At 45.1% G+C, this 27,067-nt stretch overlaps 1 protein-coding gene across 2 annotated transcripts in view; it reads right to left on the bottom strand.

The window, feature by feature from the left end:
• The window catches only part of KIF14 (kinesin family member 14), a 121,671-nt gene that overhangs the window by 22,913 nt on the left and 71,691 nt on the right, over positions 1 to 27,067 (bottom strand). For both annotated transcript variants that reach the window (XM_077452726.1, XM_077452727.1), the window contains exons 23-25: positions 24,795 to 24,889; positions 6,395 to 6,640; positions 4,616 to 4,800 (exon numbers count right to left, since the gene is read on the bottom strand). In XM_077452726.1, coding sequence (XP_077308852.1) covers positions 4,616 to 4,800; positions 6,395 to 6,640; positions 24,795 to 24,889 — 526 coding nt within the window. The remainder of the gene's footprint in view (positions 1 to 4,615; positions 4,801 to 6,394; positions 6,641 to 24,794; positions 24,890 to 27,067) is intronic.

Below are 27,067 nucleotides of genomic sequence, written 5' to 3'. Positions count from 1 at the left end.
TGATAGAACATGCTGACATGCCCACAGTCCGACCCTCCCGGTTTTGATTGACAGCAGCTTTTGTACAGAGACTTGCTGTTGAGGCCTCATTCACACCTCAGCATTTTGTAGCTTGAAGCTCCAAAACGCTGGAGGAGGAAAACAAAAAAAATAAAAAAATAAAATAAAAACTAAACTATTCTCTATGGAGATGGTTCACATCTCCACTCCATGTCTCCTGAAGCTTAAAAAAGTTCTGGAGTTTTTCTTGTAGCTCAATTCGGGCAGATTTGGGCATTTTTCTGCTTTTTACATTGGTGACCTTTTGACTTGTACAAAAATAGAATCAGAGACGCTGTAAAAATTGCGGTAAAACGCATGACTTTTCGACTGAAAACGATACACTCAGGTGTGAATGCAGCCTAAGTGCTACATTTGGAAGCTGCTGAGAATGCTCCAATCCTCACCTCTCATAGGCAGTGAATTCAGCAATATACAGCGGGCACGCAACTACTTTACACAAGTGTATTCAGGACCACCTGTGTGAAGACCAAAGTGGGGGAAGGGAGAGAGACAGCGCCACTGATCTTGTGTAGTATGTTAACGTAAGCTTTATTAACCCCTTCCGCCGACATAACACATATATGCGGTCTTATGGAACTGGGTTTCCTTTCCATGGGGCCGCATATATGAGTACCTCCCTCTGTGCTAGGAGCATGCTGTGCGGTCTCACCAAGAGCCCCGGGTCCTGTATTTACAATCGGGACCCCAATATCCCAATTACGGTTCACCTGATCGCTGTGGTAGCCTCCGATTTGATACCACAGATGCCACAGAGATCAGGCACTGTAAAGCCTGCCCCTGTGTTTTTTTTTTTTCCTGTGAATGGAGAGATAGACTTTTTTTTTTTCTTTCTGCATGGAAAGACAAATATACAAATGTTTGTAAAAAAAATAAATAAAATAAAAATTATCTAGATCAAGGTTTGATCTAGGTCAGTGGCAGGATGTTAGTGTTTTGGTCAAGTAAGGTTCAAAAGGTCAGGGCCAGTATATTTTGAGCAGGATTTTTTTTTTTTTTTTTTTTTATTAGTATCAGTGTCAATTGAGGTCAGTGCATTTTAGGTAATACAAAAAAAAAAAAAAAAAAAAAAAAAAACACATGTACAGTTTTACTAACACATCAAAATTGTGCTTAGGCTTTTATATTTGTTTTACCCTTAGGTGTGAAGGGGTTAAAACAGTGTAAAAAGATCCTACTCACAAAAGGTCGATGCATCGAGCTCAATTAAGGGCAAAATTTTGCACCGCTGTCAGGGCACAGTCCTGAGCCGTGCAGGGAATCTATAATCCAGCGTCTGGATCACTGACTGTGTGTCGGCTCTTCCTAGGCATCGAGCCAATGCCTAATGTCCTAGTGCCGAAAAGGTCCATAACACCGATGACACCATAGAAAGATCCAGGTTGCAACAGGAGGTAGTTCAAGGAAATCTTCCTCTTCAGCTGATTTCAAGATTTCCTTTAAACGCGTCATGTTGCGACTTGGATCCTTCTGTGGTGTCATCAGCGTGGTGGACTTTTTTGGCATTGGGACATTAGGTGGTGTACTAGCAATCTGGCTGTATGCTATGCACACAGCCACGTCTACTGTGCTCATATAAGCACCCATTTCCATCTTAATGATATAATACTTTAGCTTACCTTCCAACACACTCATCCCAATGAACAGACATGACCCGCATTCCTACATCCTCATCTCAGCCTGGCTGCTCCTCAGCCAGGCCCTTCTGGTTCCCCCATTAAAGAGACATCACCAGCATTCTTACATTCTCCAAACGGTCAGCATGTGTGTGCTCTCTGACCTCAAATATTTTATTTACATTTCCACAGGAAGCCACGCCCTGGAGGGTTTGCCTCCAACAGCTGAACACCTCCTACAAAGCTTGTGAACTCACAGCAGCAACACAGGATGTGAATGCCTATATAAGGACAATACAATACAGTAGAAAGTACCAACCACAGATATGTATACATTCAAATAGTCAGTGACGCAAACTGACTAAATGCTTTTTAATGATGGAAACCATACAAAACCAATGAACGATGACTACAATTCCGTTGATAGAAATCCTTAATACACATTGTTCCAGAGAACCATGTATAGCTGGATTATTCTACACCTCCTTGTGGATGGAAGGTTATCCACAGGTTATGCCCATCTCCATGTGCTGATCAGACACAGCAGAGACAAATGAGCGTGCATCCGCGTACAACCAATCCTTGCAGAGCAAACATATGCCCCCAGATGATCGTCTGTACAGTGTACAGGGGCCCTTTTGCTGGCGGACATACCCCCACTCCACAAACACCTCTTTCCAATCCCAAGAAGTTATTCACTACCTAACGGATCTCAACCAGCGTCAGTCTGCCCCAGTCAGCTCTTTTAGAGCGGGCTAGGGTAGAATGAACACAGGAGGACTCTTATGACAATACATATAAAATTACATATAACATTTTCCACAACAGCAGTGGCTCAGCACACTCTCAGCGATCCAGACATTGGATTATAGACTGATCACCTGTGTGGCAGAGGGCAGTGCACAGTTTTGCTCTTAATTGCTCCTGATGTATCCACCTTTGTAAGATCTCTTTACATTGTTTTAATAAAGGCTTACATTAACCTACTACACCCGAGCAGTGGCGCTGTCTGTCCTTCTCGTCTTCACGCTGGCGGATACTCTTCTCTATGGTTGACAGCAGCATGCTTTTAGTGTCAGTTTTTTAATGTTTAGTCCAGGGCTATCCACTTATTCTTTGGTACTGACCTTGTATCCCATTTTTTTTGATTTCTGGATATTTTGTTTATTTCGTTTTGATTTTTCAAGTGAAACACATACATTGATTCATTTCACATGTTTCTTTATAGAAAGCATTGGTGAAAGTCAAGCGCAATGCACAGAGCACCTCTCTCTTTGGCACTGAGGTTTTTATGTTATACAGGACTGCCCACCAATGACACTGAAATTCTACTTTTAAGTTTTCAAACTTCAACAAAAACTTACTAAACCTCTGTCAGGTTTTTATTGCCCTGCTCTTATCAGGGAGATTTCCGCAAACATCCTAAGCTTCTGTCACTGGGACAGGAAGTTATGGAAATCTCAGCAGTAAACAAAGCAGGAATAAAAAAACACCTTTAACAGGAAAAGGTCAGGCATTTAGCCTTGTGTGCACCCCATTAGGAAGAATTCCAATCTTTAGCCCTGTGATAATTTGACTGACTGACAATTACTTTGTCATGCAACACTGTACCCAAATGAGTTTATATATTTTTTTGAAACAGAGCTTTTTTTAATGCTATTTAATAACGACTGGGATTTTTTATTTACTATAAAAAAAGGACCAAAAGGTTCCCCCTTACTGTTAGAATAAAAAAATGCCAGAATAGTACGAAAAAAGTAGACACCCCCCAAGATCTCATTTTTTTGCCACAATTTTTGGAAATGAAGAAAGATGCCGGTGTTGAGGTGGGTAAACACGGAGTTTGGTAAACGTGCACTAGATACATTGATGTACAGGTCATACAAAGAGAAGGAAGAGGTCAAGCGGTTAATGAATTGGTCACATACAAGTGGCATCATGGAGATGAAGGGGTAATATTCAGATGTGCAGGATAAGGGAAATGAAAGGGTTAATACACAATAGACAGCATAGAAACAAGTATGTTTAGGAGAGGAGGGGGGCATGAAAAGGTTAGTGAAATCGATCCCTGTGCCATAGAAACAGAATGAAAGAATCTGCAGCTGCTGATATGCAATATCTCTCCTACCCCTGGTGTAAAGGGAAAGGGAGGGATTAGCACAGTGATGACCAATCACAGCCATAGCATGGTACCCAGTAAATGTCACTGGATAAACACAGGGCCACAGATCCAGCATTGGAAAAATGAACAGCGGTATAATAAGGGGTCAAACTCTGTTAGGATATTAAGAAAAAAAATAAATGGGGGATTTAGCAGACTTTACTGACCTTGGACTTTAAAGCACAACTCTACTATATTAATACAAAAATAGAAATCTACCACCACGCTTATTACAGGTTAAATGGAACCCAGTGTCAACCAATCCACTTTTTTGTGAAACCATGGAAACACCGTCATTACAGCAACTGAGGCCAACAGAAAAATTATGAAAAAAAAAACAACATCCCAGGACATCATGTTATCAGATCCAAGACCACCCAAAAAAAAAAAAAAAAAAAAAAAGTATGAATACACAAAGCCCAATTTTTTTAAAAAGTCAAGGGGGTTAGGGCTCTGGGGATGGGTACCTATAGAGCACTTACATTTGTCAATGCTCGCCTCTTAAAAATGATCTGCTGTGTATAGGTTGAACAGGTTACATTATGTGGCGGTATAATTTATGCCATGCCGCACTGCGACTGGGCAGTGTGAGCCAGCATGGATGGCAGCAGTGTGAAACAACATGGATGGTGGCCATATTAACTTGTGGCTGGGTGGTTGTTAAAACCATAGCTCAATCGTTTTTTTAACACCCCCCAGCTGCCTATTTAAGATGTCGCCTGAGAGAAACAGATGACCGTTAGAAATAGCAAGTACAGAATTACAAAACAGTTTCTACCTGTAAAAGCAGCTGCAAGTATCCTCCGAGCTTCCTGATATTCAGCAACAAGTTTTCACCAGGTTTGTCAGTCTCTTGGCTTTCATTGAAAGAGTCTAACCAAAGCTTAGTTAACACAGCGGACTGTTGAAAAGCAGAGGTCAGCTGGATGCTTTGAATTTGGGCATCCTGGTTAACCGCAAATACTGAAAAGACAAGACGTCATTGGACTGAGAAGGAGAGTAAGCACTTAACAGATTTAACAGTGGTGGTATGCCTCCTATACCAGCATAAGAGCAGAATGTTCTTATGCCACCATAAATCTTATCCTTTAAATATATTAAGAGCATTAACAAATGTGTCTAAAATATATACTGCTTCATTAGTTTGGCATTAAAAGTAGTTGTAAACCCTTATATATACACACCAAGTGAAGTGACTGGCCCCAGGTGATACAGAGAACAAATCCTTTTACATATGTTGTACTCGTTATCTGCAGTCCTCTTCTCTCATTACCATATTTCTGTTATTGCTTCTATTCTATTTTTCCGCTCTTTTCTTTTGTGCATCTATAGACATTAGAATATCCATTATGTATGCCTTGTGGGCCCCCATAATGTGGCCAGTGATATATCAGTGGATTCATTTGTCGACAAAAAAAAAAAAAAAAAAAAATCGAATTTTCTTTTATTTTCTCTTCACTCTCCTACTCTTGTATTAAATAATCGTTTAGCTTCCATAAACTTAATCTGTAGTCTTCTCTACATCTGTTCAAAGTCGATGATTTATAAAGTTTGTCAGAACTCAGAAAAAAGGGACGGGGAGCTGAAGCTACACTTTGAGCTCAGTGAGGAGAGCTCTGATCTGAGATCGGATTGGAGGGAAGAGACACCCCCCCCCCCCCTTTCACACGGGCTGTGAATTTTGCTGGAGAAAACGTGTCACCATATTTCTATTGGTGTCAGGAGAACTTATCAGAAGGAACTCATGCTGATAGCAGAGAAAGGAGGCAAAAGACAGAAATGGCACTTGGGGCTCTTAATTGAGACAAGTACACACTATAGAGGAATATGCTTTGTTCATATTTCATGTTTGAGGTGTACAACCACTTTACACTAAAATGGACCCAAAGCTATCCTTAAAGCGGAGTTCCACCCAAAAGGGGTAGCTCCGCTCAATCGGTCTCTCTCTCCCCCCCTTCCATTTGGCACCTTTGCTGGGGGGGAGCGGGTACACGATTTTGACAGGGACCAGGGATCTGAGTGATCTTGCTGCGGCAAGATCACCTGGAAGGTTGGCCCCTCTCCTCCTTCCCCTGCTGCCGGGCCATTGAGAAATTGCAGCTCGCTTCATACGGTTTCCCTTAGAAGCAATGGTGGCGGCTGCACCCGAGAGCCGATGCAAAAATCAGCTGGGGTGCCCATATCACTGGATTAAGTGTCCTAATATTAAAAGTCAGTAGTTACAGTATTTTTTCTGAAGGAACCTGGAGCTCCTCTTTAAATCTAAAGTTGGGATATATAATTTGTGTAGTGAGTGGGTGTTTTATGTACATCCCTGAAGTACATCTCACCCAGGTCCTTGATGTTGCCTATTGTGGTCTCAGGCACAGGAAGCCAAGGTGATCTTTAGAGACCACAGGATGGCGGCTGTTAAAATTCCAAATGTTAGCTACTTCTAACAAAAACTTGTAATTGCTGTTTAATTGTTCGCATTAGTAGCAAAACACTGCTCTAGTTCACAAGTATATTTAACAAATGCTGATAAGACTACAGTTTCACATGTAATATGAATACTCACTGCCATCTGTGCTGTCCTCATCCTGTTGCTCATATGTCTGTGAGACAACATGAACTCCCTTACAAACCGTTCCAATACATGAGACCAGACTGTCGGCAATGCTGCTCTCATCTGATTGACTTTGACCCAGATAATCCAATGCACGTCCTATCAGATCCTTACAGATTTCAGGTAGATGTGAATCATTCCCATTAGAGCATACACTGCTGGACTTGCTCAGAAAACTACTAGACTTGTTCATCAAACCTGTTGGCAGAATATAAAGACAGTAGATGCAGTGAATGCTCGTGGTATAATAGAGACATAAGGGTTATGAAACATGCACGTTAAACCCAACATGCACGTATACTTTCTGAAAATTATTTTATAAATGCAATTTTCTGCAATATTTAAATCTAGTTTAATCTGCTTACTTTTGCCCTGTTACTGTTAGAATTTTTACTTCCGCATTCAGCAGGAGTGGATTTCTTGGCATACACTGTCAAGAAACTGACAACCGATTGGAGGAAAGGCACACATTTTCTCACCCCCCCCCCCCCCCTGCACATAGGAAGAGGAAGGAAGGAATGTGCAGAGCTTTGCTGTGACAAGACAATTTCTCTGCTAATCTATAGCACCCATCCCACACAAGTTTCAGCCTGGTTTTATCTTGGTTGTCAGAGAACTTGTCAGAAGTTATGCTGATAACAGAGGAACAAAACAGCAGAAAGACACAGGACTTAAGGCTTTGGAGAGAGATAAGTGAACACTACAGATACAGTGCCTTGCAAAAGTATTCACCGACCCCCCCGGCATTTTGTTGCCTCACAACCTGATATTAACATGGATTATTGAGGATTTGCATCATTTAACCACTTCAATAGAGGGCACTTATACACCTTCCTGCCCAGACCAATTTTCAGCTTTCGGCGCTTTTGCACTTTGAATGACAATTGCGCAGTCATGCTACACTGTACCCAAACTAAATTTTTATAATTTTGTTCCCACAAATAGAGCTCTCTTTTGGTGGTATTTGATCACCTCTGGGATTTTTAATTTTATGCAAAAAAAAAAAGACCGAAAATTTTGAAAAAATAAATAAATAAATAAAAAACACTTTTTTTGTTTGTTACAAATCTTTGTAAATAAGTTTTCTCCTTCACTGATGGGCACCACTGAGGTGGCACCAATGAGGCGGCACGGATGGGCATGGATAATGGGCATGGATAGGCAGCATTGTAGTGTAAAGTATTGTACTGATGGATGCCAGTGCCAAACAATAATGCATGCCAATCAGTGATGTCCATTGTGGGCACTGATTGGCATCCATTGTGGACACTGATTGGCATCCTTGGTGGTCTAAGGTGGCATACCTGGTGCTGGGCATCCCTGGTGGCATCCCTGGTGGTCCAGTGTGGGCATTCTCAGGGGCGGCTGTGCTGATAATCGATCAGCACAAACCCCCCCTGACAGAGGAGTAGCCGATCGGCTCTCCTCTACTTGCATCTGACAGACGCGAGTGAGGAAAAGCCGATCAAAGGCTCTTCCCATTTACACTGATCAGCCGTGATTGGACACGGCTGATCATGTGGTAAAGAGTCTCCACCGGAGACTCTTTACCGAGATCATAGTTGCGGTATGTCAGACTGACACACCGCACCACCGATCGCTGTGATGCGCACCCAGGCTTAATATCCTGAGGACGTCATAGGACGCCCAGTCAGGATATGGAAACCACTTTGCGCTGTCATTCTGCTATATGGCGGGCGGCAAGCGGTTAATTTACAGAACATGCCAACAACTTTGAAGATTTTTTTTTAATTGTGAAGCAAACAAATAGGACAAAACAGAAAAAGTCAATGTGCGTAACTATTCACACCCCCCTAAAGTCAATACTTTGTAGAGCCACCTTTTGCAGCTATCAAAGCTCCATGTCCCTTTGGATAAGTCTCTATGAGCTTACCACATCTTACCACTGGGATTTTTGCCCATTCCTCCTTGCAAAACTGCTCCGGCAAGTTGGGTGGCTTGCGTTTGTGAACGGCAATCTAAAGCCCCATACACACTATCAGATTTTCAGCTGATTCTTTCTTTCAGATTTACCAAAACCATGCAGTGCAAGGGCCTGCCTGATTGCATACAAATTGAAACTCCTAAGGTTCATATTACATGGTTTGCATATGGTTTTGGTAAATCCGAAGCAAAAAATATCTGCAGAAAATCTAATAGTGTGTATGGGGCTTTAGTCCATAACTAACTTTAGTCCTGACCACAGATTTTCTATTGGATTGAGGTCTGGGCTTTGACTAGGCCATTCCAAAACATTTACATGTTTCCACTTAAACCACTCAAGTGTTCCTTTAGCAGTGTGTTTGGGGTCATTGTCCTTCTGGAAGGCATACCTCTGTCCTAGCCTCAAATCACACAGAGTGGTACAGGTTTTGCTCAAGAATATCCCTGTATTTAGCACCATACATCTTTCCTTCAACTCTGACTAGTTTCCCAGTCCTGACTGCTGAAAAACATCCCCATGGTGTTCTTTGGGTGATGTGAGGTGTTGGGTTTGTGCCAGACATAACATTTTCTTTGATGGCCAAAAAGTTCAATTTTAGAGACATCAGACCAGAGCACCTTCCTCCATACATTTTGAGAGTCTCCCACATGCCTTTTCGCAGACTCAAAGCGTGCCATTTTGTTTTTTGCTTTAAGTCAGGGATATGCAATTAGCGGACCTCCAGCTGTTGCAGAACTACAAGTCCCATGAGGCATAGCAAGACCCTGACAGCACAAGCATGACACCCAGAGGCAGAGGCATGATGGTACTTGTAGTTTTGCAAAAGTTGGAAGTCTGCTAATTGCATATTCCTGCTTTTTTTTTTTTTTTTTTTTTTATAACCTAACCCTGACTTGTACTTCTCAACAACATTGTCTCTTACTTGCTTAGAGAGTTCCTTGGTCTTCACGGCAGTGTTTGGTTAGTGGCGCCTCTTGCTTAGGTGTTGCAGCCTCTGGGGCCTTTCAAAAAGGTGTGTATATGTAATGACAGATCATGTGACCCTTAGATTGCACACAGGGGGACATAATTTTCTCCAATTATGTGACTTCTGAAGGTAATTGGTTGCACCAGAGCTTTTTATTCCTTGGAACATGGTTGACTTTTCTTCGCCGGAACACGATTTTGGAAACAATGATGGCAGGACAATATCTTGGTTCAGGTGAAAACCTGAAACCACTTTTGGCAAGAAATCTGGACGAGGGCGCAACACCACACTGTTCTCATGAATAATCAAGTATGGCTCTTTAGAAGAGAGAGCAGCCAACTCCAAAACCCTCCTTTCTGAGGATATAGCAACCAAGAACACCAGCTTTCTTGTCAGAAGGACTAAGGGAATATGCTGTATTGGTTCAAATGGTGGTTTTTGTAACACTGACAAAACGAAGTTCAAGTCCCAAGGATTTAAAGGCGATTTAACTGGCAAATTAATCCAAAAGAAAAGAGGGAGAAGAGGCGCCTCTGGGTGCAGATTTTTTTTAACAAGTTTAATATGCAGTAAAGTTTTCTTATAATGAACTCACATTCCTGTAGTTAAAAGAAGGCATTAAATAATATCCCAAAGATTTGGGGCTGTCCTCATCGGATTCAATCCATTTGGCCCATCTGTGTGTCCTGTGTGAAATTTTGTGTGCTGCTAGATGGAATTCGGCCGGCTGTGGTGGAGTCTCTCAGCTGCGCGAGCATCCTGCGCTTCAAGCCCCGCTAGGTGGTGCTTGGCCGACCGCTGTGGAGTCTGTCCTCAACACGAGGAAGTGTCCAAGCTGGGGGGGGAGTGACGTCAGCAGTACAGTTCATTATTAGAAAACGTTACTGCATATTAGACTTGTTAAAAAATCTACACCCAGAGGCACCTCTTCTCCCTCTTTTTCTTTTCAGTTTCTGGGAACATGGTCTCTGTTCCTCTGCGATGGCAGCCCTAAGAGTGGATTATCCCCACCTTTTTCCCTCCCCTTCCCCCTCCCTTCAAAAAACAACTAATCAGTTTTCTTTAAGATTTTTGTGGACTCTCTCTTATAGAGACTGTGGACTATCCCCTAGCACAAAATACTTATGCCGCATACACACGATTGGACATTACGACAACAAAATCCATGGGATTTTTCCAACGGATGTTGTTGTCTTGCATACACATAGTCACACATTGTCGGAATTTTCGACAATGTCAAGAACGCGGTGACGTACGAGCCGAAAAAATTGAAGTTCAATAGCCAGTGCGGCTCTTCTGCTTGATTCAGAACATGCGTAGAACTTTGTACGTCAGAATTGTGTACACACGATTGGAATTTTCGACAACGGATTTTGATGTCGGAAAATGTGAGATTCAGATCTCAAATTTTGTGTGTCGGAAATTCAGACGGAAAAAATCCAATGGAGCCTACACACAGTCAGAAATTCTGACAAAAAGCTCATATCGAACATTTTCCGCCAGAAATTCCGACCGCATGTGTGTGTACGCGGCATTATAGGAGATTATATTATATATATATATATATATATATATATATATATATATATATATATATATATATATATATATATATATATATACACACACACACATATATATATATATATATATATATATATATATATATATATATATACACATACACACATATATACACACGGTCTTAGAATTTTTTCACCTTTTACTTGTATAAATAGCAGATTAATCCACGTCACCCCTTGCATAAAACCCCCGACTAAAGAATGTGTAGCAAGCGCTCTTTGAAAGAAGACCGATAAAGCTGAGATTTGGCCCTTAATAGTACTTAAGGCCAACTTCATCTCTACCCCTAATTGTAAAGGCAAGAATTCTGCCTATGATATATCTCTGAGGGTGCCAACCCTTGGATTCGCACCAGAAAACATAAGCCCCCCAGACTCTATAATATATAGTTCTGGAAGCTGGCTTCCTTGCATTAATCAAAGTAGAGATAACTGTCCCGGAAAGGCCACGTTTCTTCAGAATGTGGGTTTCAATAGCCAAGCCGTTAAATTTAGCGTTCGTAAGGTAGGATGGAATATCAGCCCCTGTGAAAGCAGGTCTGGCCGTAGTGGAAGAGACCATGGATCCTCCACCGACAACTTTACGATTTCTGCATACCATGACCTTCTGGGCCATGCTGGTGCTACCAGAATTACCGGCTTTCTTTCCAGCTTGATCCTGCTAAGAAGTCAAGGCAGCAACTGAATAGGGAGAAATGCATAGATCAGTGAGAACTGATCCCACAGGGTCACCAACACATCTGTTCCGGATGAGAGTGGATCCCTTGTCCTGGACACAAAGTTGACTAACTTCATGTTGAATCTGGATGCTAGAAGATCTATGTCCGGAATCCCCCATCTTTGGCAAACAGCCTAAAAAACATTGGGACGAAGAGACAATTCCCCCTGGAATAACTGCTGGCAACTCAGGTAGTCTGCCTGCCAATTCTCTACTCCTGGAATGAAGACTGCCGATAGGTATGGAACATTCCTTTCTGCCCAAGTTAGAATATGGTTCACCTCTGTCTGCACGACTGTTGGCGCCCCCTTGGTGATTGATATAGGCCACCTCTGTGGCATTGTTGGATTGGATCCTGACATGACAATCCCGTAACCTAGAAGTCCAGGCCTACAAAGCCAGATGCACCACCTGAATCTCTAGGATATTGATGGGCAACACTCTCTGGGTTCTTGACCACTGTCCCTGGACAGTTGTCTTCTCTAGTACTATTCCCCAGCCTGAAAGGCTGGCATCTGTCGTTATCACTTTGCAGATAACTGGTCTGAAGGATTTTCCTTTCAGCAGATTCTGGGTTAGTAACCACCAATTGAGGCTTTGGGACACCCTTGGGGACAGTCGCATTGGCAAGTCTAAAGCTTGGATCGTTTTGTTCAAAGCAGATAGAATACGGTTTCAGAACTGGGCATAGGGAACTGCTTCCAATGAAGCCACCATCTTTCCCAACAACCTCACGCAAAGGTGAATGGAGGGGTCTCCTTCTGCCCTGACCATCCGCACTAGCTCTCTTATGTAGTTTATTTTTGCCTGAGGCAAGAACACCTTTTTCTGGGCTGGGTCTATGATCAGGCCCAAATACTCCAGCTTCTTTAGTGGTTTTAAAGAAGACTTCTCTAGGTTCAGAATCCAACCCAGACTTTCCAGGTAACTGATTATAATGTGTACACTTTGCTCCAAACGAGCCATTGATTAGTCTATTAGCAATAGATCGTCTGGGTATGTCAAGACTGTTATGCCCTGTGCCCTTAACCTAGCTACAGGTGTACACCAGGGGTGCTGTAGCTAGCCCTAAGGGCAAGGCTACAAACGAAAATGCTGCTGTTCTACTTTGAACCGCAGAAACCTTTGGTGAGCCGTAAATATAGGGCCATGCAGATTATGTATCCCTGATGTCGATAGATGCCAGAAGCACTCCTCCTAGCAGGATAGAAACTACTGACCTGATCGACTCCATGCGAAAGGAGCGGATCTTCAGGAACTGATTTAGATTCCTTAGACCTCCTGACCTATCCATTCGGTTTTGGTACCGTAAAGAGGTTTGACTAAAACCCCAAACCTTGCTCTTCTGTGGGGATCTGTAGGATCACCCCCTGAGCCAGTAATCTGTCTAATGCTGAAATAGAGATTGACTTTTCCCTGGATCTTTGGGAACTTTTCATCTCAAAACGAGAATGTGGAGATGACTCATCTTTCCTGAATCTTCTCTTGCCAGACTTCTGAGTATTGTAAAAGTCTCTCTCCCCCCCCCCCCCCACCACTCTGGTGAGGGGGGGGGGGCGCCTCTTCCTAATAAGACTTTAGTATTCTGCTTTGCAGATTTACGGCCCCAGGTCTTCTTCTGTACCTGGCCCTGACCCTGAGGCTTTTCTCTAGACTAGATTCCAAAGGTGGAGCCCGTCACCACTGCCTAGCCTCTGTAAGGGCCTGTCTAAACTGGCCCCTTAGGGACTGACAGATGCCGCAACTGCTGGCCGAGTAACCGCACCTGCCAAAGAAAAAGAGGATTTTAACAGAAATGGCAACCTTTTAGAAGTTGGATCTTTAAGCATTTGTGCATTGTCTACTGGACAAGTTAGACTATTATTCACACTGGAAATTGCAGCGTAAACTGCTGGTAGGGGTGCAGCGGATCAAAAAACTCACAGATCGGATCGTTCCTCGGATCAGAGTCACGGATCGGATAATTTTTCGCATCAGCAAATAATTGAATTTGCAAAAACCTGTGAAATTTTCACCACCATATAGTCCCCACTGTAAAAGCCACAATCTCCCCCACTGTAATATGCATCTCCCCCACTGTAATATCGTCATCTTCCCCAATGTAATATTGGCTGAGCATGGATGGGTATGGCTAGGTATTGCCGAGTATGGGCAGGGTAAGTATTGGCAGGGTATTGCAGAGTAAGTACTGGCAGGGTATTGCAGAGTAAGTACTGGCAAGGTGTTGCAGAGTAAGTATTGGCAAAGTGTTGCAGAGCAAGTATTGGCAAGGTGTTGCAGAGCAAGTATTGGCAAGGTGTTGCAGAGCAAGTATTGGCAAGGTGTTGCAGAGCAAGTATTGGCAAGGTGTTGCAAAGTATTGGCAAGGTGTTGCAAAGTATTGGCAAGGTGTTGCAAAGTAAGTATTGGCAAGGTGTTGCAGAGTAAGTATTGGCAAGGTGTTGTAGAGTATGGCGAGATGGCTGTGACTGCAATTGTCACAGAGCAGCGCTGTGGGCACTACAGATGCAGCCCACAGTGCTGCTGGCATCCGATCTCTCCCCTCCACTGTACAGATCTGTACAGAGAGGGGAGAGAGGAACCGGCGTCATCATGACGCCGGTTTGTTTACAAGTGATCGATCCGTCACTTTGTAAATGCAGACGGGTGCACCAAGATGGCCGCCACTCCGGAACTAGGCCGAAGCCGCGGCCTTTCCTAAGTCAGAGACCACGGAGCACTCCACGGATCGCGGTGTGTGCCGATCCGAGCGGGGTGACCCGCTCGGATCACAGATCGGTGCTGATCCGTTGCACCCCTAACTACTGGTACCTTCCATTTCAATATAAATAAGTTTTCTAATAATGCATGTACCGGAAACGCATGAAAAGGCTGCGAAGGTTTTAAAGAACCTAAAGAAGAAATGGAACTATCAGCTGTCTCAGCTAGAGGTAGCTTGAAAAAGGCACGAACTATCTCTGCAAGAGACTGTATCAGCAATTTCTCAGATTGTAAGGCTGAAAAAGGTTCATCTAGCGTTGTTTACCGTGCCTGTGCCGCGTGCTCCTTGTGTACTTGCGCCCCCTCCATCAATCACACACGTCCTCCCCTCTGTATAATTAGCCTTAGCCCGCGCAACACAGGCGGCATCTGGTACGCTCTTTGAGCGAGAGGGGAGGCAAGAAGTTCAAAAACTATGGGGAAAGGGAAAAAACCCAATGTATGAAAGCCGCTGCCGCACCCCCCCCGGGGGGGGGGGGAATACAACTATAGTTGTATCTCCCTTCCTCCAGCAGGGAAATGTTCTGGATGAGAAATCGCCCCTGGCTTGCTGAGACCACACAGGTGCCATTTAGCTGGGACTGAGCTGACTGAGAAGCAACGTACTAAGGTATTCATTTACTCCCTCCCATTTTATTTATACAAGAAAAAAGCATGGGTGGACTTTTACAGTTCCTAGGCTTCTTCCCTTACCTTTTCCTCGCTGCAGGATACTGCTGTACCAGACAGATCCAAACTTCACCCATCACATTGGGCTGTGTTAAAAAACCTTCAAGGACCAGGTCCCTAAAATATAGGGGTTCCACTTCCTTGGACTTTTATAGCACTCCTCAGGAAAAGCTGTGCAATGTAACATGACCAAAAAGTCCTGGGTCCTGGAGCCCAGCCCTACAAAGAGGTGTTACAGGAAAAACCTTGTTTTTCTATGCGAGGCCCGGGTACCATCCACTTTAGCCTCAGTGACTTGGATGGATTCCGGTCTGTGGAGGCAATTTAAATCCAGCATGGATCCCTCCAGTGGAGCCCCTCAGAGCACATCCTCACTCGTTACCAACACCTATAGGGAGTGAACTTCCTGTATTGGGTATACCAGTGTCCATCACCTGAAGGTGCCTATATACCCATTAAGTTAATACTATGGCTCTGTGTCACATGATGTATGATAAAAGAAAAATAGGATTTTTTTGTACTCGACGTAAAATCCCTTTCTCTGCAATTCACCGACTGACACAGCTCCTCTCTTAGCCTTTGGGTTGTTTCGCCACCTTTAGGAGAAGACTAGGCATTACATGTTATGAAAAAAAACACAGAACTTTTAGTTCTGCCCAAGGGGCAGTCTCTTGGGTAACAAACCCCCAGCCTGCCATGCAAGCAGTATAACGTAAAGAAAATTAAAAGGGGCGGGTGCTGTGTCAGTGTGTGAATAACAGAGAAAGGATTTTTTTGTACTCACCGTAAAATCCTTATTTTCTCTTATGTTCACCAACTGACACAGCTCCTCTCTTAGCCATTGGGATGTACCCAAGCAGTGCCAAAACGAGGGGTGGGAAAACGGCATAAAAAAATAAAATAAAAAACGTCATCCACCATGGCAAGTGGGAACTAGTATGAACTGTACCCAGAAAACGATAGTGTATGGCAAAAACACCACAAAAAAAAAAAAACAGGGTGTTCCTCAACAGAGAGACCCTACCTTCAGACCGCACCAAAACTGCTGTAACAAATGCAACAGTGCATCAACATAAAAAAAAGGTACGGCGTTTTTACCCAAAAACCAGGAATTTTTTTTTTTTTAAATGCATATGCAATTGCAACTATACGACCGCCTCCAAATTTGGCGGCCAAAACAGGCATCAGCCGATTCACTGACATCTACCTTGTAGAACTTTGTAAAAGTGTGAAGAGACAACCAGGTCGCCGCTTTTCACACTTGCGCGACAGACGCATGATGTCGGAAGGCCCAAGACATTCCGATTGCCCTTGTGGAGTGGGCCGTGACCGGAAAGGGGGGCACCTGCCCCTTCAAGGCGTAGGCTTGCACTACAACCTGCCTGATCCACCTGGAAATGGTGGCCGATGAGACCGTCATGCCATTCGTTGGACCAGCCACCGAAACAAACAGCGAGTCTGACTTCCTGAAGGGAGCCGTGGCAGGCAAATACACCCCCAGAGCCCGAACCACGTCCAGGGAATGGAGGGCCACCTCCTTAGGATGGGTCGGCTTAGGACACAGAGATGGTAACGCAATGTCCTCATTGATGTGAAACGCCAAGACCACCTTTGGCAGAAAAGAAGGTTGCAGACGCAACACCACCTTATCCTTGTGGATAAGCAGATAGGGAGACTTGCAGGACAAGGCCTCCAGTTCCAAAATTCTCCTGGCCGATGTGATGGCCACTAGAAAGACCGCTTGATGGGAAAGAGTCAACAGAGGGATCTCTCTGATATTTTCAAATGGCGTTTTTTGCAGCGTCAACACCAGATTCCGATCCCATGGAGGTAACGATAGACGCACCAGAGGAACAACATGCTGGACCCTGGGACAAAAAGTACTCACTAGAGACGCCAGGGATCGCTGAAAAAATAAATAAATAAATAAAAGACAGCCAAAGCTGATATTTGTCCTTTAATGGTGCTTATGGCAAATTTCTGGTCTACTCCTCGCTGAAGAAACTGCAGGATCCTGGATATAGAAAAGGAGCACGGATGCCATCTTTTCTCTTCACACATGGAGCTGTAAGCCTTCCAGGTACAAAGTTATATCTTCCGAGAAGATGTCCGTGCTCTCCACATAGTAGGGATCATCGCATCCGACAGACCCCGGTTCCTCAACACCTGGCTCTCAATAGCCATGCCGTTAAAGCCAGTGATGGTAAAGCAGGATGGAGAATCGGACCTTGAGACAGAAGGTCCTCTCGCAAACGGCAGTCGCCAGGGGGCATTCTGCCACCAGGCGCACTAGGTCTGCGTACCAAGGACGCTGAGGCCAATCTGGGCCAATCAGTATTACTGGGATCCCCTCTGCCTCCACTCTGCGAAGCAGACGTGGTAACAGTTTCAGAGGAGGAAAGACACAGATCAGCTGGTACTGATCTCACGGAGCCACCAGCACATCTGACGGATCTCTTGTCCTGGACACGAATCTCGGCACCTTCAGATTGAGACGGGAGGCCAGAAGATCCACGTCTGGTGTGCCCCACCACAGGCACAGTAGCCTGAACACCTCCGGATGCAACGCCCATTCTCCTGGGTCCAGCATCTGGCGACTTAGATAGTCCGCCTGCCAGTTCTCCACTCCCCGGATGTAAAATGGCCGACAGGGCCGGTACATGTCGCTCTGCCCACCAAAGTATGTGAGCAACCTCCCGTGTGGCAGCCAAGCTTCTTGTTCCTCCTTGGTGATTGACGTATGCCATAGCTGTGGTGTTGTCTGACTAGATCCTGATCGGTTGCCCTCGCAGTCTTATCGACCATGTGGAGAGGCATAGCCTGATCGCTCTCAGTTCGAACAGATTGATCGGCAACTTGGATTCCTCCACCGACCAGAAGCCCTGAGTCGACTGAACTCCCATTACTCCACCCCAGCCGGATAGGCCGGCATCTGTTGTGATCACCATCCATTTCAGAGGTAGGAACGACTTCCCGGAGTGAAGTACCAGGGACCTCAGCCGCCCAAATCAGGGAATCCCTGACTAACTGGCTCACCTGGATCTGTCGATCCAGGGACAACGGAGATTTGTCCCACTTTGTCAAAATCTCTTTCTGCAGAACTCTGGTGTGGAACTAGGCATACGGTACTGCCTCGAAGGAGGCCACCATGAGTCCAAGGACTCGCATGCAGAAGTGTAGGGACAACCACCTGTGGTTCATCAGCAGTTTTACCACGGCTATGAGAGTCTGCAGCTTGTCTGAAGGGAGAAACACTCTCGCTTCCATGGAGTCCAGCAGCAAGCCTAGGTACTCCAAATGCTGAGTCAGTATGATCACCGACTTTTTTAGGTTCAACAGCTAAACAAATTCCTGCAGGGTCTGCATGGTGATCGCCACATCCTAATCGAACTCTGAGGTGGAAGATGCTCTCAGGAGGAGATTGTCTATGTAACCCACGATCGCGATCCAGCGTTGCTGTAGCAATGCCAAAACAGGAGCCAATACCTTGGTAAAGACTCGGGGGGGCTGATGCCAAACCAAAAGGGAGAGCCACAAACTGGTAGTGGGCTTTCCCGACTGCAAATTGCAGAAACTTTTGATGCCGGAGGCATATGGGTATGTGCAGGTATGCATCCTGGATGTCTAAGGATGCCAGGGAGTCCCCTTGATGGAGTGCAGCGACTACTGAGCGAACTGATTCTATTCTGAACCTCTGCACTTTTAAAAAGTGATTGAGGGCTTTCAGATCCAAAATTGGATGTACCCCTTCTTTCTTGGGAACTACAAACAGGTTTGAGTAGAACCCCTGGAAACCATCACCCGACGATTCAGCAGGTCCCTTACCGCCCCCAAGAGGGCATCCCGGCGAGCTGGGAGTACGGGTATGCTGGAGGGGAAGAATCTGTTTTGTGGCAAAGAGAGGAACTCTATCTTGTAGCCGGAGGAAATCAGATCGTAGACCCATTGGTCTGACAGTCGAGAGGCCCATCGGGCTGCAAACTCCCAAAGTTGACCCCCCACCTGAGTTGCGGGTGGGGGCAAACCTTCATGCGGTAGCACTTTTGCTTGCAGTTCCCTGGAAAGCTTTTGTCCTTCAGAAGTCATCCTGTCGGGCTGGAGACGTTTGGCCGAAGCTCTGGGCGGACGAAAAAGCTGTTTGTGAGCGGAAAATTAGGGCCCTTGCCTACGGCGTGGCTCCTTAGCTTTCCTGGCCTGTGAGAGTAGCAGACATTTTAATAATGTCATCCAAAGAGGCTCCAAAGAACCAGTCGCCAAAGAAGGGCAGATCCGTCAGGGCTTTCTTGGATGCCTGGTCAGCTGACCAGCATTTTAACCAAATCAGGCACCTCAGCAACACTGCTGACACTGAAGCCCTGGATAACAGAGGGAGGCTATCCAGGGCCACGTCATAAACATACCCAAGGCCTTGCACTAGTTGGTCTGCTAGTTCCACGCAGACAGGGGAAGCCTGTTTTCCCAATTTGCAGTGCAACAGTTTTGCCCACTCAGTTAGTGTCTGCGACACAAGTGCGGATGCCAGTACTGGTCGCATGGTTGACCCCACAATCGTAAACAAAGAACGAGCCACTGCCTCGGCCTTCCTGTCCATGGGATCCTTAAATGCAGGAGTCCCCTCTACCGGGATCGTGGTTACTTTGTTTAACCTGGATACTGGGGGGTCCACGAACGGAGGAGCCGACCACTTCTTGAGAAGGCTCTCCTCAAAAGGGTAACGCATTGCCATGTATATAGGGACGGAAAAGGTCCATTGCAGTCGACCCCATTCCTTGTAAATGAACTTGTCAAAATAAGTCAGATACGGGAACACCTTAGGTGAACAGGCTGGCTTACGGGACCCAAAAGGGACCGTTACATCAGCAGAGGGATCTTCTAGCTCCTGAATATTCAGGGTATCACACACAGCTGTGATAAGTGTAACAAGCGCTTTAGCGCATGGACCCGGACTGGGACTCATCCACACTGTCCGAACAGTCCTGGTCAGCGTCATCTGAAACAGAACAGGGGTCACCAGCCTCAGCAGGGCCAGAGTCTACGTCAGAGCTCTCCCCAGAGGACGGGGGGGGGGGGGGGGGGGCAGCTTTATAGCACCTTTGCGCCCACGCATCGCCTCCATCTTGGCAACGAACGAATTGAGGACCGCCGACAAAGCATCCCGGGGGCACTGAGCATTTTCGCAGACCAACTGGTTGCAATTGCCTGGATTTCGGGGGAAGAAACACCAGTTTCTGAAGCCATGCTGACCCTACCCTGTCTGCCACCTGAAACCTGAGACTTAGGACAGTGATGGTCCCACCCTCCTAACTGCTGCTGGCTGAGGGGCTCTTTGCCGCAGGACTCACCACCCTGACTGGTTCTGCACTGTCCAGCAAGTAGTGCCTGTGTTCTCTGTCAGCTCCCAGGTGCAGAGGAATTCCCACTGTGTCATCCAAAGCTGCTGCTTATGGCACTGAAACCGATCTGTAATGTCTGTAATGTGCCCAGGCTCAAAGAAAATGGCCGCCAAGCATAAGGACATAAAGCACTGGGAAAATGGCCGCCAGACTACAGGAGACTGATGAAAAACGTGCTCAGACTTCAAGAGAATGGCCGCTGGGTCCAGTATAAAGGACAAAATCACAGGGAAAATGGCTAACAGTTACAGGAGAGCATGCTGTTCCTTGCCCTCACCTAAGATGGCCGCTGAACACTGAAAACCATGAGGAACAGTGGCAGAAAATGGCAGTGATCAGCGCTGCATGGATTACAGACACAGCCTCAACAGACACCCCCAGGGAGAGAAAAAAAAACACACCTCAGGGCACAGCCAGCCAGTGCAGCCCCCCCAGGTGAGAGCCCCCCAGAGAGCCCCTGTACATGACACACACACCGCTCAGCAGCCACACGCAGCATCCACCACAGGGAGGGGAGTGGGGGAAGATAGGGACAGGGAGAGAAGAGAGGGAGGTGAGGGACCCCCCAAATCGACCTCCCAGGGAATGCCCAGCTGCTCAGCCCCACCGAGGCAGGGAGAGCTGTACTTACCAGTCCTGAAGAGCTGGGAGACATTCCAAAACAGACCCACTCTCCGATCAGTACGGGGTGGCTGCTGGCCTCGGCACACTGTGACGCAGACATCAGTAGACCGGTCATATGTGCGCCCTGGAGCATAAAAGCTCACGACCACCTCTGGAGCTGAGGTATGTCGTGGCCCGCCTAGCACGTAGCTCTGACCTGCACGCGTTCACTGGCCAGGCCGGGGAGACTACAAGGATAAGGGTATCCAGCCTGTCACCCAGCTGGCCGTTGATAGCAGATCACAGGATCTTTCATCTTGCGCAAAAAGCAAAGCTTCTGCAGAAAAATCATGGACCGATGGGCCCGTCAGGGTTCCTAGGTCCTTCTCCTGCACTAGACAAAATAAAACTGATGGCTGCATGGCAGGCTGGGGGGTTGTTACCTAAGGGACCGCCCCTTGGGAGCGGAGCTAAAAGTTCTGTGTTTTGTCATAACATGTAATGCCTAGTCTTCTCCTAAAGGTGGCGTAACAACCCAATGGCTAAGAAAGGAGCTGTGTAAGTCGGTGAATATAAGAGAAAGACTGTTTTCCCATGCGAGCGGGTCTCCAATCTGACCGTATCGCATGTAGAGGCGGGGCTGGGGTGGAGGAGAGCTGATGGACAGAGAACCGCCATTATGGCGGTGGCAGTGGGAGCGGTGCGGCACACCGCCGACAGGTCTATGCCTGTCCAGGTAAGGGACATTTAAGAGAAAAAAAACCCTTCCTGCGTCTTCCCCCGTGGCTTGGGCTGGAGGAAGCGTGCAGCTTGTATTGACACAGAGCGAGACTGACAAGCATGGAACAGGTACGTGCTCGACAGCCCCTGGAGGCGACTTTAGGCATGACATTTACTTAAAGGAGAAACCCCACAAGAATTAGAAAAATTCCATAGGAATCTCCTCTTACCTTATCCCGCTGCAGGGTTCTGTGGTAAACCAGACAGACCCAATCTTAACCTCTCACGTTGGGCGATGTTAAAAAACCTTCAGGGATCGGGACCCTTTTTTTTATCGGGGGGGGGGTTCCACGCCCCTGGACACGTAAAGCACCCCACCAGGAAATGTGGCTGAAAAAAACCAAAGCACTGGATCCCAGGGTCCAGCTCTCTTAAACGAGAAGCGTTACAGGCAAAACCTTGTTTCTTCCACCACGAGGCTCGGGTACCATTCAATATGGCCTGAAAAGACACTGAATGGATCCGGTTGCATGGTTTGCCCCAAAGATTTATCCAGCAGAGCTCAGCGCAGCCCATATCTTTACTCGTGACCAACACCTAAGACACTGGTGAAAAACCTGGAGGTGCTCCTAATGGGGGGGGTTATATGGGGAGTTGAACTTCCTGTCTAGGGTGTCTATCACCTGATAGACACCCTAGTGCCATATAACCCATACAGTAATTACTGTGGCTCTGTGTCCCATGATGTACAATAAAGACACAAATGTACAGGGGTATATCATACTTGATGTAAAAATCGTAATTGGAACATCCTATCCATAGAAGCAAGAACGGTGGTAAGGTATGTACCCAACACCGCCTTCCACAGTACTCCGGTGCAATAACGATCCAACGGGCCCTAGCTCATTCTATTAATCTCCAGTCCCCTGTGCCAAAAATCATAAAGTATCTGGAAATTGGCTTAACAGTATCCGGTCAAGTAAAACAGCTTCCAATTGGGTATTTTTGAATTGGACAACCCCACTCCCAAACTGTGCTAATGCTGCATGACGTAGCTTTGCTCATTTAAAATGTCCTAGGTACTCCGAAGTTCCTACACAACTGCTCAAAAGTGAATATGCTCCCTTCCTGAAACAGTTGATGTAGGGAATTGAGTATGTAGCGAGCCCATAGGAAGCCCCCCTCCAATTAAAAAAATTCCTTTATTGATTGGTTGAACCAGAAGGGACTATTAGGGGACCCTGACAATGATGCATTATCTAGGAAATGGGAGCAAATATGACAGAACTGTCAAAGCCAGGTTTCCGCTCCCCCCAAATTAATAATAAAAAATTTAAAAAAAAGTATCCAAAAGTGATAAAAGGGGAAGAAACCAGAAAATTGTAACTTTCTCTTTTGGGTGAAGTTCCGCTTTAAACCACTTGCCCTCTGGAAGATTTACTCCTCTTCATGACCAGGCCTATTTTTGTGATACGGCGCTGCTCTACTTTAACGGATAATTGCATGATCATGCAACAATGCACATAAATGAAATTTAGTACAAAAAAATAAGCCCAGTAGTGATCAAATACCACCAAAAGAAAGCTCTATTTCAGGGAAAAAAAAATTATATTAATTTCATTTATCACTTTTTGCTATAAAACATATCCCATAAAAATAAATTACATTTCTTCATAAATTTAGGGAAAAATGTATTATGCTACATGTCTTTGGTACAAAAAAATACCAATAAAATTTATATTAATTGGTTTGCGGGAAAGTTACAGCAACTACAAACAACAGTATAGGTACTGGATCGTTTATTTTATACTAGTAATAGCGACTTATAGCAGAACTGTAGTAGTGTGGCAGGAAATCTGACAATAATGGACACTGGGTGGGAACTGCCACTGACATCTCCAGTGACACTAATACAGTAATCAGTGCTAATAAAATGCACCATGTACTAATGACTTGGCAGGAAGGGGTTAACATATAGGGCGATCAAAGGGTTAACTGTGTGCTTAGAGTGATATTAGTGTGTACTTCTTTACTAGGGAATGTGCCGGATTTTATTCTCTGCTTTTCAGGGAGACAAAAGCCCAACACAACCCCACTGACAGGAGAAAGACTTGTCGTTTACATACACCTCTCTCTTCTGTCACTCGTGCCATGCACCGCTGGCCAGGGCCCAGTGATTGGCATTCAAAGGAGCCAATGACAGTGCAGCCAGGAGGGTGGGCTTGTGCCCCCTACCGGAGAGGATGGAGATAGATAGAGAATATATAATATATACACACACACATGCGATTCTGCACAGCCGGCCCACACTGTAGCAGTAAAGCTACAGTGCGCGGTAAGCAAGTGGTTAAAGTTCAACTCCATCCAAAACTTACTTAGTTAGGGATTGAGCAGAGAAGGGTTAGAACCTCTTGCGTTTCTTTTACTTTCAGTGTCCCTGTTGGGGAAATGCAAGTACAGTGTGGAAGAGTAAGAGCTTTTGATGAGGTTTTCATTACCGTCAGCTCATTCCTGTCTCAGCGACAACTGCACCCCCTATTACTTGTATGTGTGTCATGGGACATTAATGGAGACATCAAAGTGCTTTTGGCCATACTTCTCCTGTGGGTCACAGGAGTGCCCTTAGTTAATTCCCCCACTTCCCTTTTAAGTGACAAAATATATCCATAATGAAGTCAAAGATCAAAAAAATCTAATGAAAATCTTTACTCCTCTTAGTAGTTTTATGCTACCATTCACCTTTCTTAATAAAAATATTGAGCGAGAAACACTAACGTTTTCCACTCTATCCAGGACTAGAACATAAATTGTTGAAAAATTAAGTAAGACCTATTGATTTAAAATGAGCCTCTATTTTCCTCCTAAATCTATTATCATACAAAAACATGACAACCGGGTTATGGCAGCACCTACAACTTTAACGACAGTTTTTTCACCTGTTCCCGTGAGCAGTGTTTACACAGCCTACACCATACAGCATACAGCATAGATTACCTGATGAATATCCAGACTGTAAACTTTGAATAGGGTGAACACGTATTTCATACAGACATCCTGAAACTCTTTTGCTCTTCATGAGACTTTTGCTCCTTAAAAAGAATTTAAAATACATTATTTTTAACATTGGTTCAAGTACAAGTTCACATCCATGCATTTTTGTGCCTCTGTGTTTTTGGAAAGGGTCAGGGACTTTTTTCTCCTGTAGCGTTTTGCGTGTAATAGACTTCAATGGACCCGCATTCCAAAACGCAAGTGCTGTGTTTTTGCCACGATTTTACAGGGATTTTTGTTTTGTTTTTTTGGCTTTACATTCACTGTATAGAGCCGTTTGCTAAGGAGCGTGGCCAGGAAGGCGGCCGTCACATTCTTGACAACCGATAAGTCATCAGCTGTTAGCGGGGTTCCCCTATGATAGCTCAATGTAAAAAAAGAAAAAAAAAAAAAAAAAAAACACACACACACACACACATTCGGTCTGGAATGGATTTGGAAGTTACACCCCCAGGCCCTCAACATGGGGGGCTGCTTTTAAACCCACTCCAAAGCACCTTGTCCCCATGTTGATGGGGGCAAGGGCCTCTTCCCCACAACCCTGGGTGGTGGTTGTGGGGGTCTGCGGGCCGAGGGCTTATCAGAATCCGGAAGCCCCCTTTACCAAGCCCCCAGATCCCATGTGAATGAGTATGGGTACATATGTGGTACATTGAAGAGGACCAGAGGAAGAAGTGGGTGTAGAAGACAGAAGGATGAAAAGACATTTTTAATAAAGGACTTGTCAAAAAGCGTCTGGTCTTTTGTCACACTACACTACTTTTTGTACTCCATACTCATTCATGTGGGGGAGGGGGCAGGATGTGGGGGCCCCTTTGTTAAAGGGGGTTTCCGGATTCTGCTAAGCACCCAGCTCGCAGACCCCCACAACCATTGGCCTGGGCTGTGGGGGAAGAGGCCCTTGTTCCCATCAACATGGGGACAAGGTGCTTTGGGGTAAGGGGGGGGGGCCAGAGGACCCAAAGTACCCCACTAATGTTGAGGGCATGCTGCCTGGTATGGTTCAGGAAGGGGAGGCACTCACTTGTCCCCTCCCTTTCCTGACCTGCATGCTCGGATAAGGGTCCGAAATGGATTTTGGGGGGCACGCCATTTTTCTTCTTTTTAATTTTGGTGTGGGGCAGTGTTAATTTTGTTGACTAAAACATTTTAGTTGACTAAAACAATTGAGATTACTAAAATATGACCAAAACTAAAATGGGACTAAAACTAAAATGGCATTTTAGTCAAAAGACTAATACAAAATTAACACTGGTCTATAGTGCATGTTCATACCTCAATACCTTAAATAATATATGAGATTTTTGACTCCAGCGGTATATAATGAGAAATGTTAACTAATGCATTACAATTTCATTACACCCATTAGATTTTAGACGACTAAAATGTAATGGAGATTTTAGTCGACTAAAATGTAATGGAGATTTTAGTTGACTAAAATGTAGGACATTCTAGTCAACTAAAATGTACTGGAGATATAGTCGACTAAATACGACTAAAACAATTGCAGAAGACTCAAATGGGACTAAAAACTACAATGCCATTTTAGTCCTAAGACTAAGACTAAAACTAAATCGAAATTTGCTGCCAAAATTAACACTGATGTGGGGGAGTCCAACAAAAAAATTCCATATCCAAAAGGGCTTGGTATGGACCTGGGGGAACCCTGCCATGTATTCTCACGATATTTTTTGCTGGCAATTTTTTTTTTTTTTTTTTACATTCAGCTCATCAGTAGTTAAGGACCTGGCGGCAGTAAATGGAAAAAAATAAAAACAAACACACAAACACAACAAAAGCAAAAACGCTAATGGCAGTGAAAACGCAGTTTAAAAAAAATAATAATGATTTTTTTTTTTTTTTTAAACACGCAAAGCACAGCAAAAAGGCTCAAAAGTAACATGCATAGATAAAAGCCTAAAAGAAGAATGCCAGGTATGGTATTGTTTACATTGAGTCTAGAAGCTGAAAATCACTAGAGCAGAAGCCACTACTCAAATGAGCTCCACTAGCTTCCGGCTGCTACATTCTGAACACAGGTAGTCAGCCAGTTGGCACAGGCGCCATTCAGGGAATACTTTAAATTTTCTCCATGAATACAAAACATTCTCTGAATTAATGAGGTGGACTGGAGGATCAGTGATGTCACTGCATTCTGGGACCTGGATAGTGATATTTTTTGCTAGCAGCCCATTCCTGGGTACCAGTGGGACTAT

The sequence above is a fragment of the Lithobates pipiens genome, unplaced genomic scaffold (genome assembly GCF_037356315.1).
Source record: "Lithobates pipiens isolate NorthernLeopardFrog02 unplaced genomic scaffold, aLitPip1_a1.2 Scaffold_23, whole genome shotgun sequence".
Taxonomy (NCBI): Eukaryota; Metazoa; Chordata; class Amphibia; order Anura; family Ranidae; genus Lithobates; species Lithobates pipiens.
Note: the sequence above shows the minus strand (reverse complement) of the source record. Positions and strands in the feature narration are given on the sequence as shown.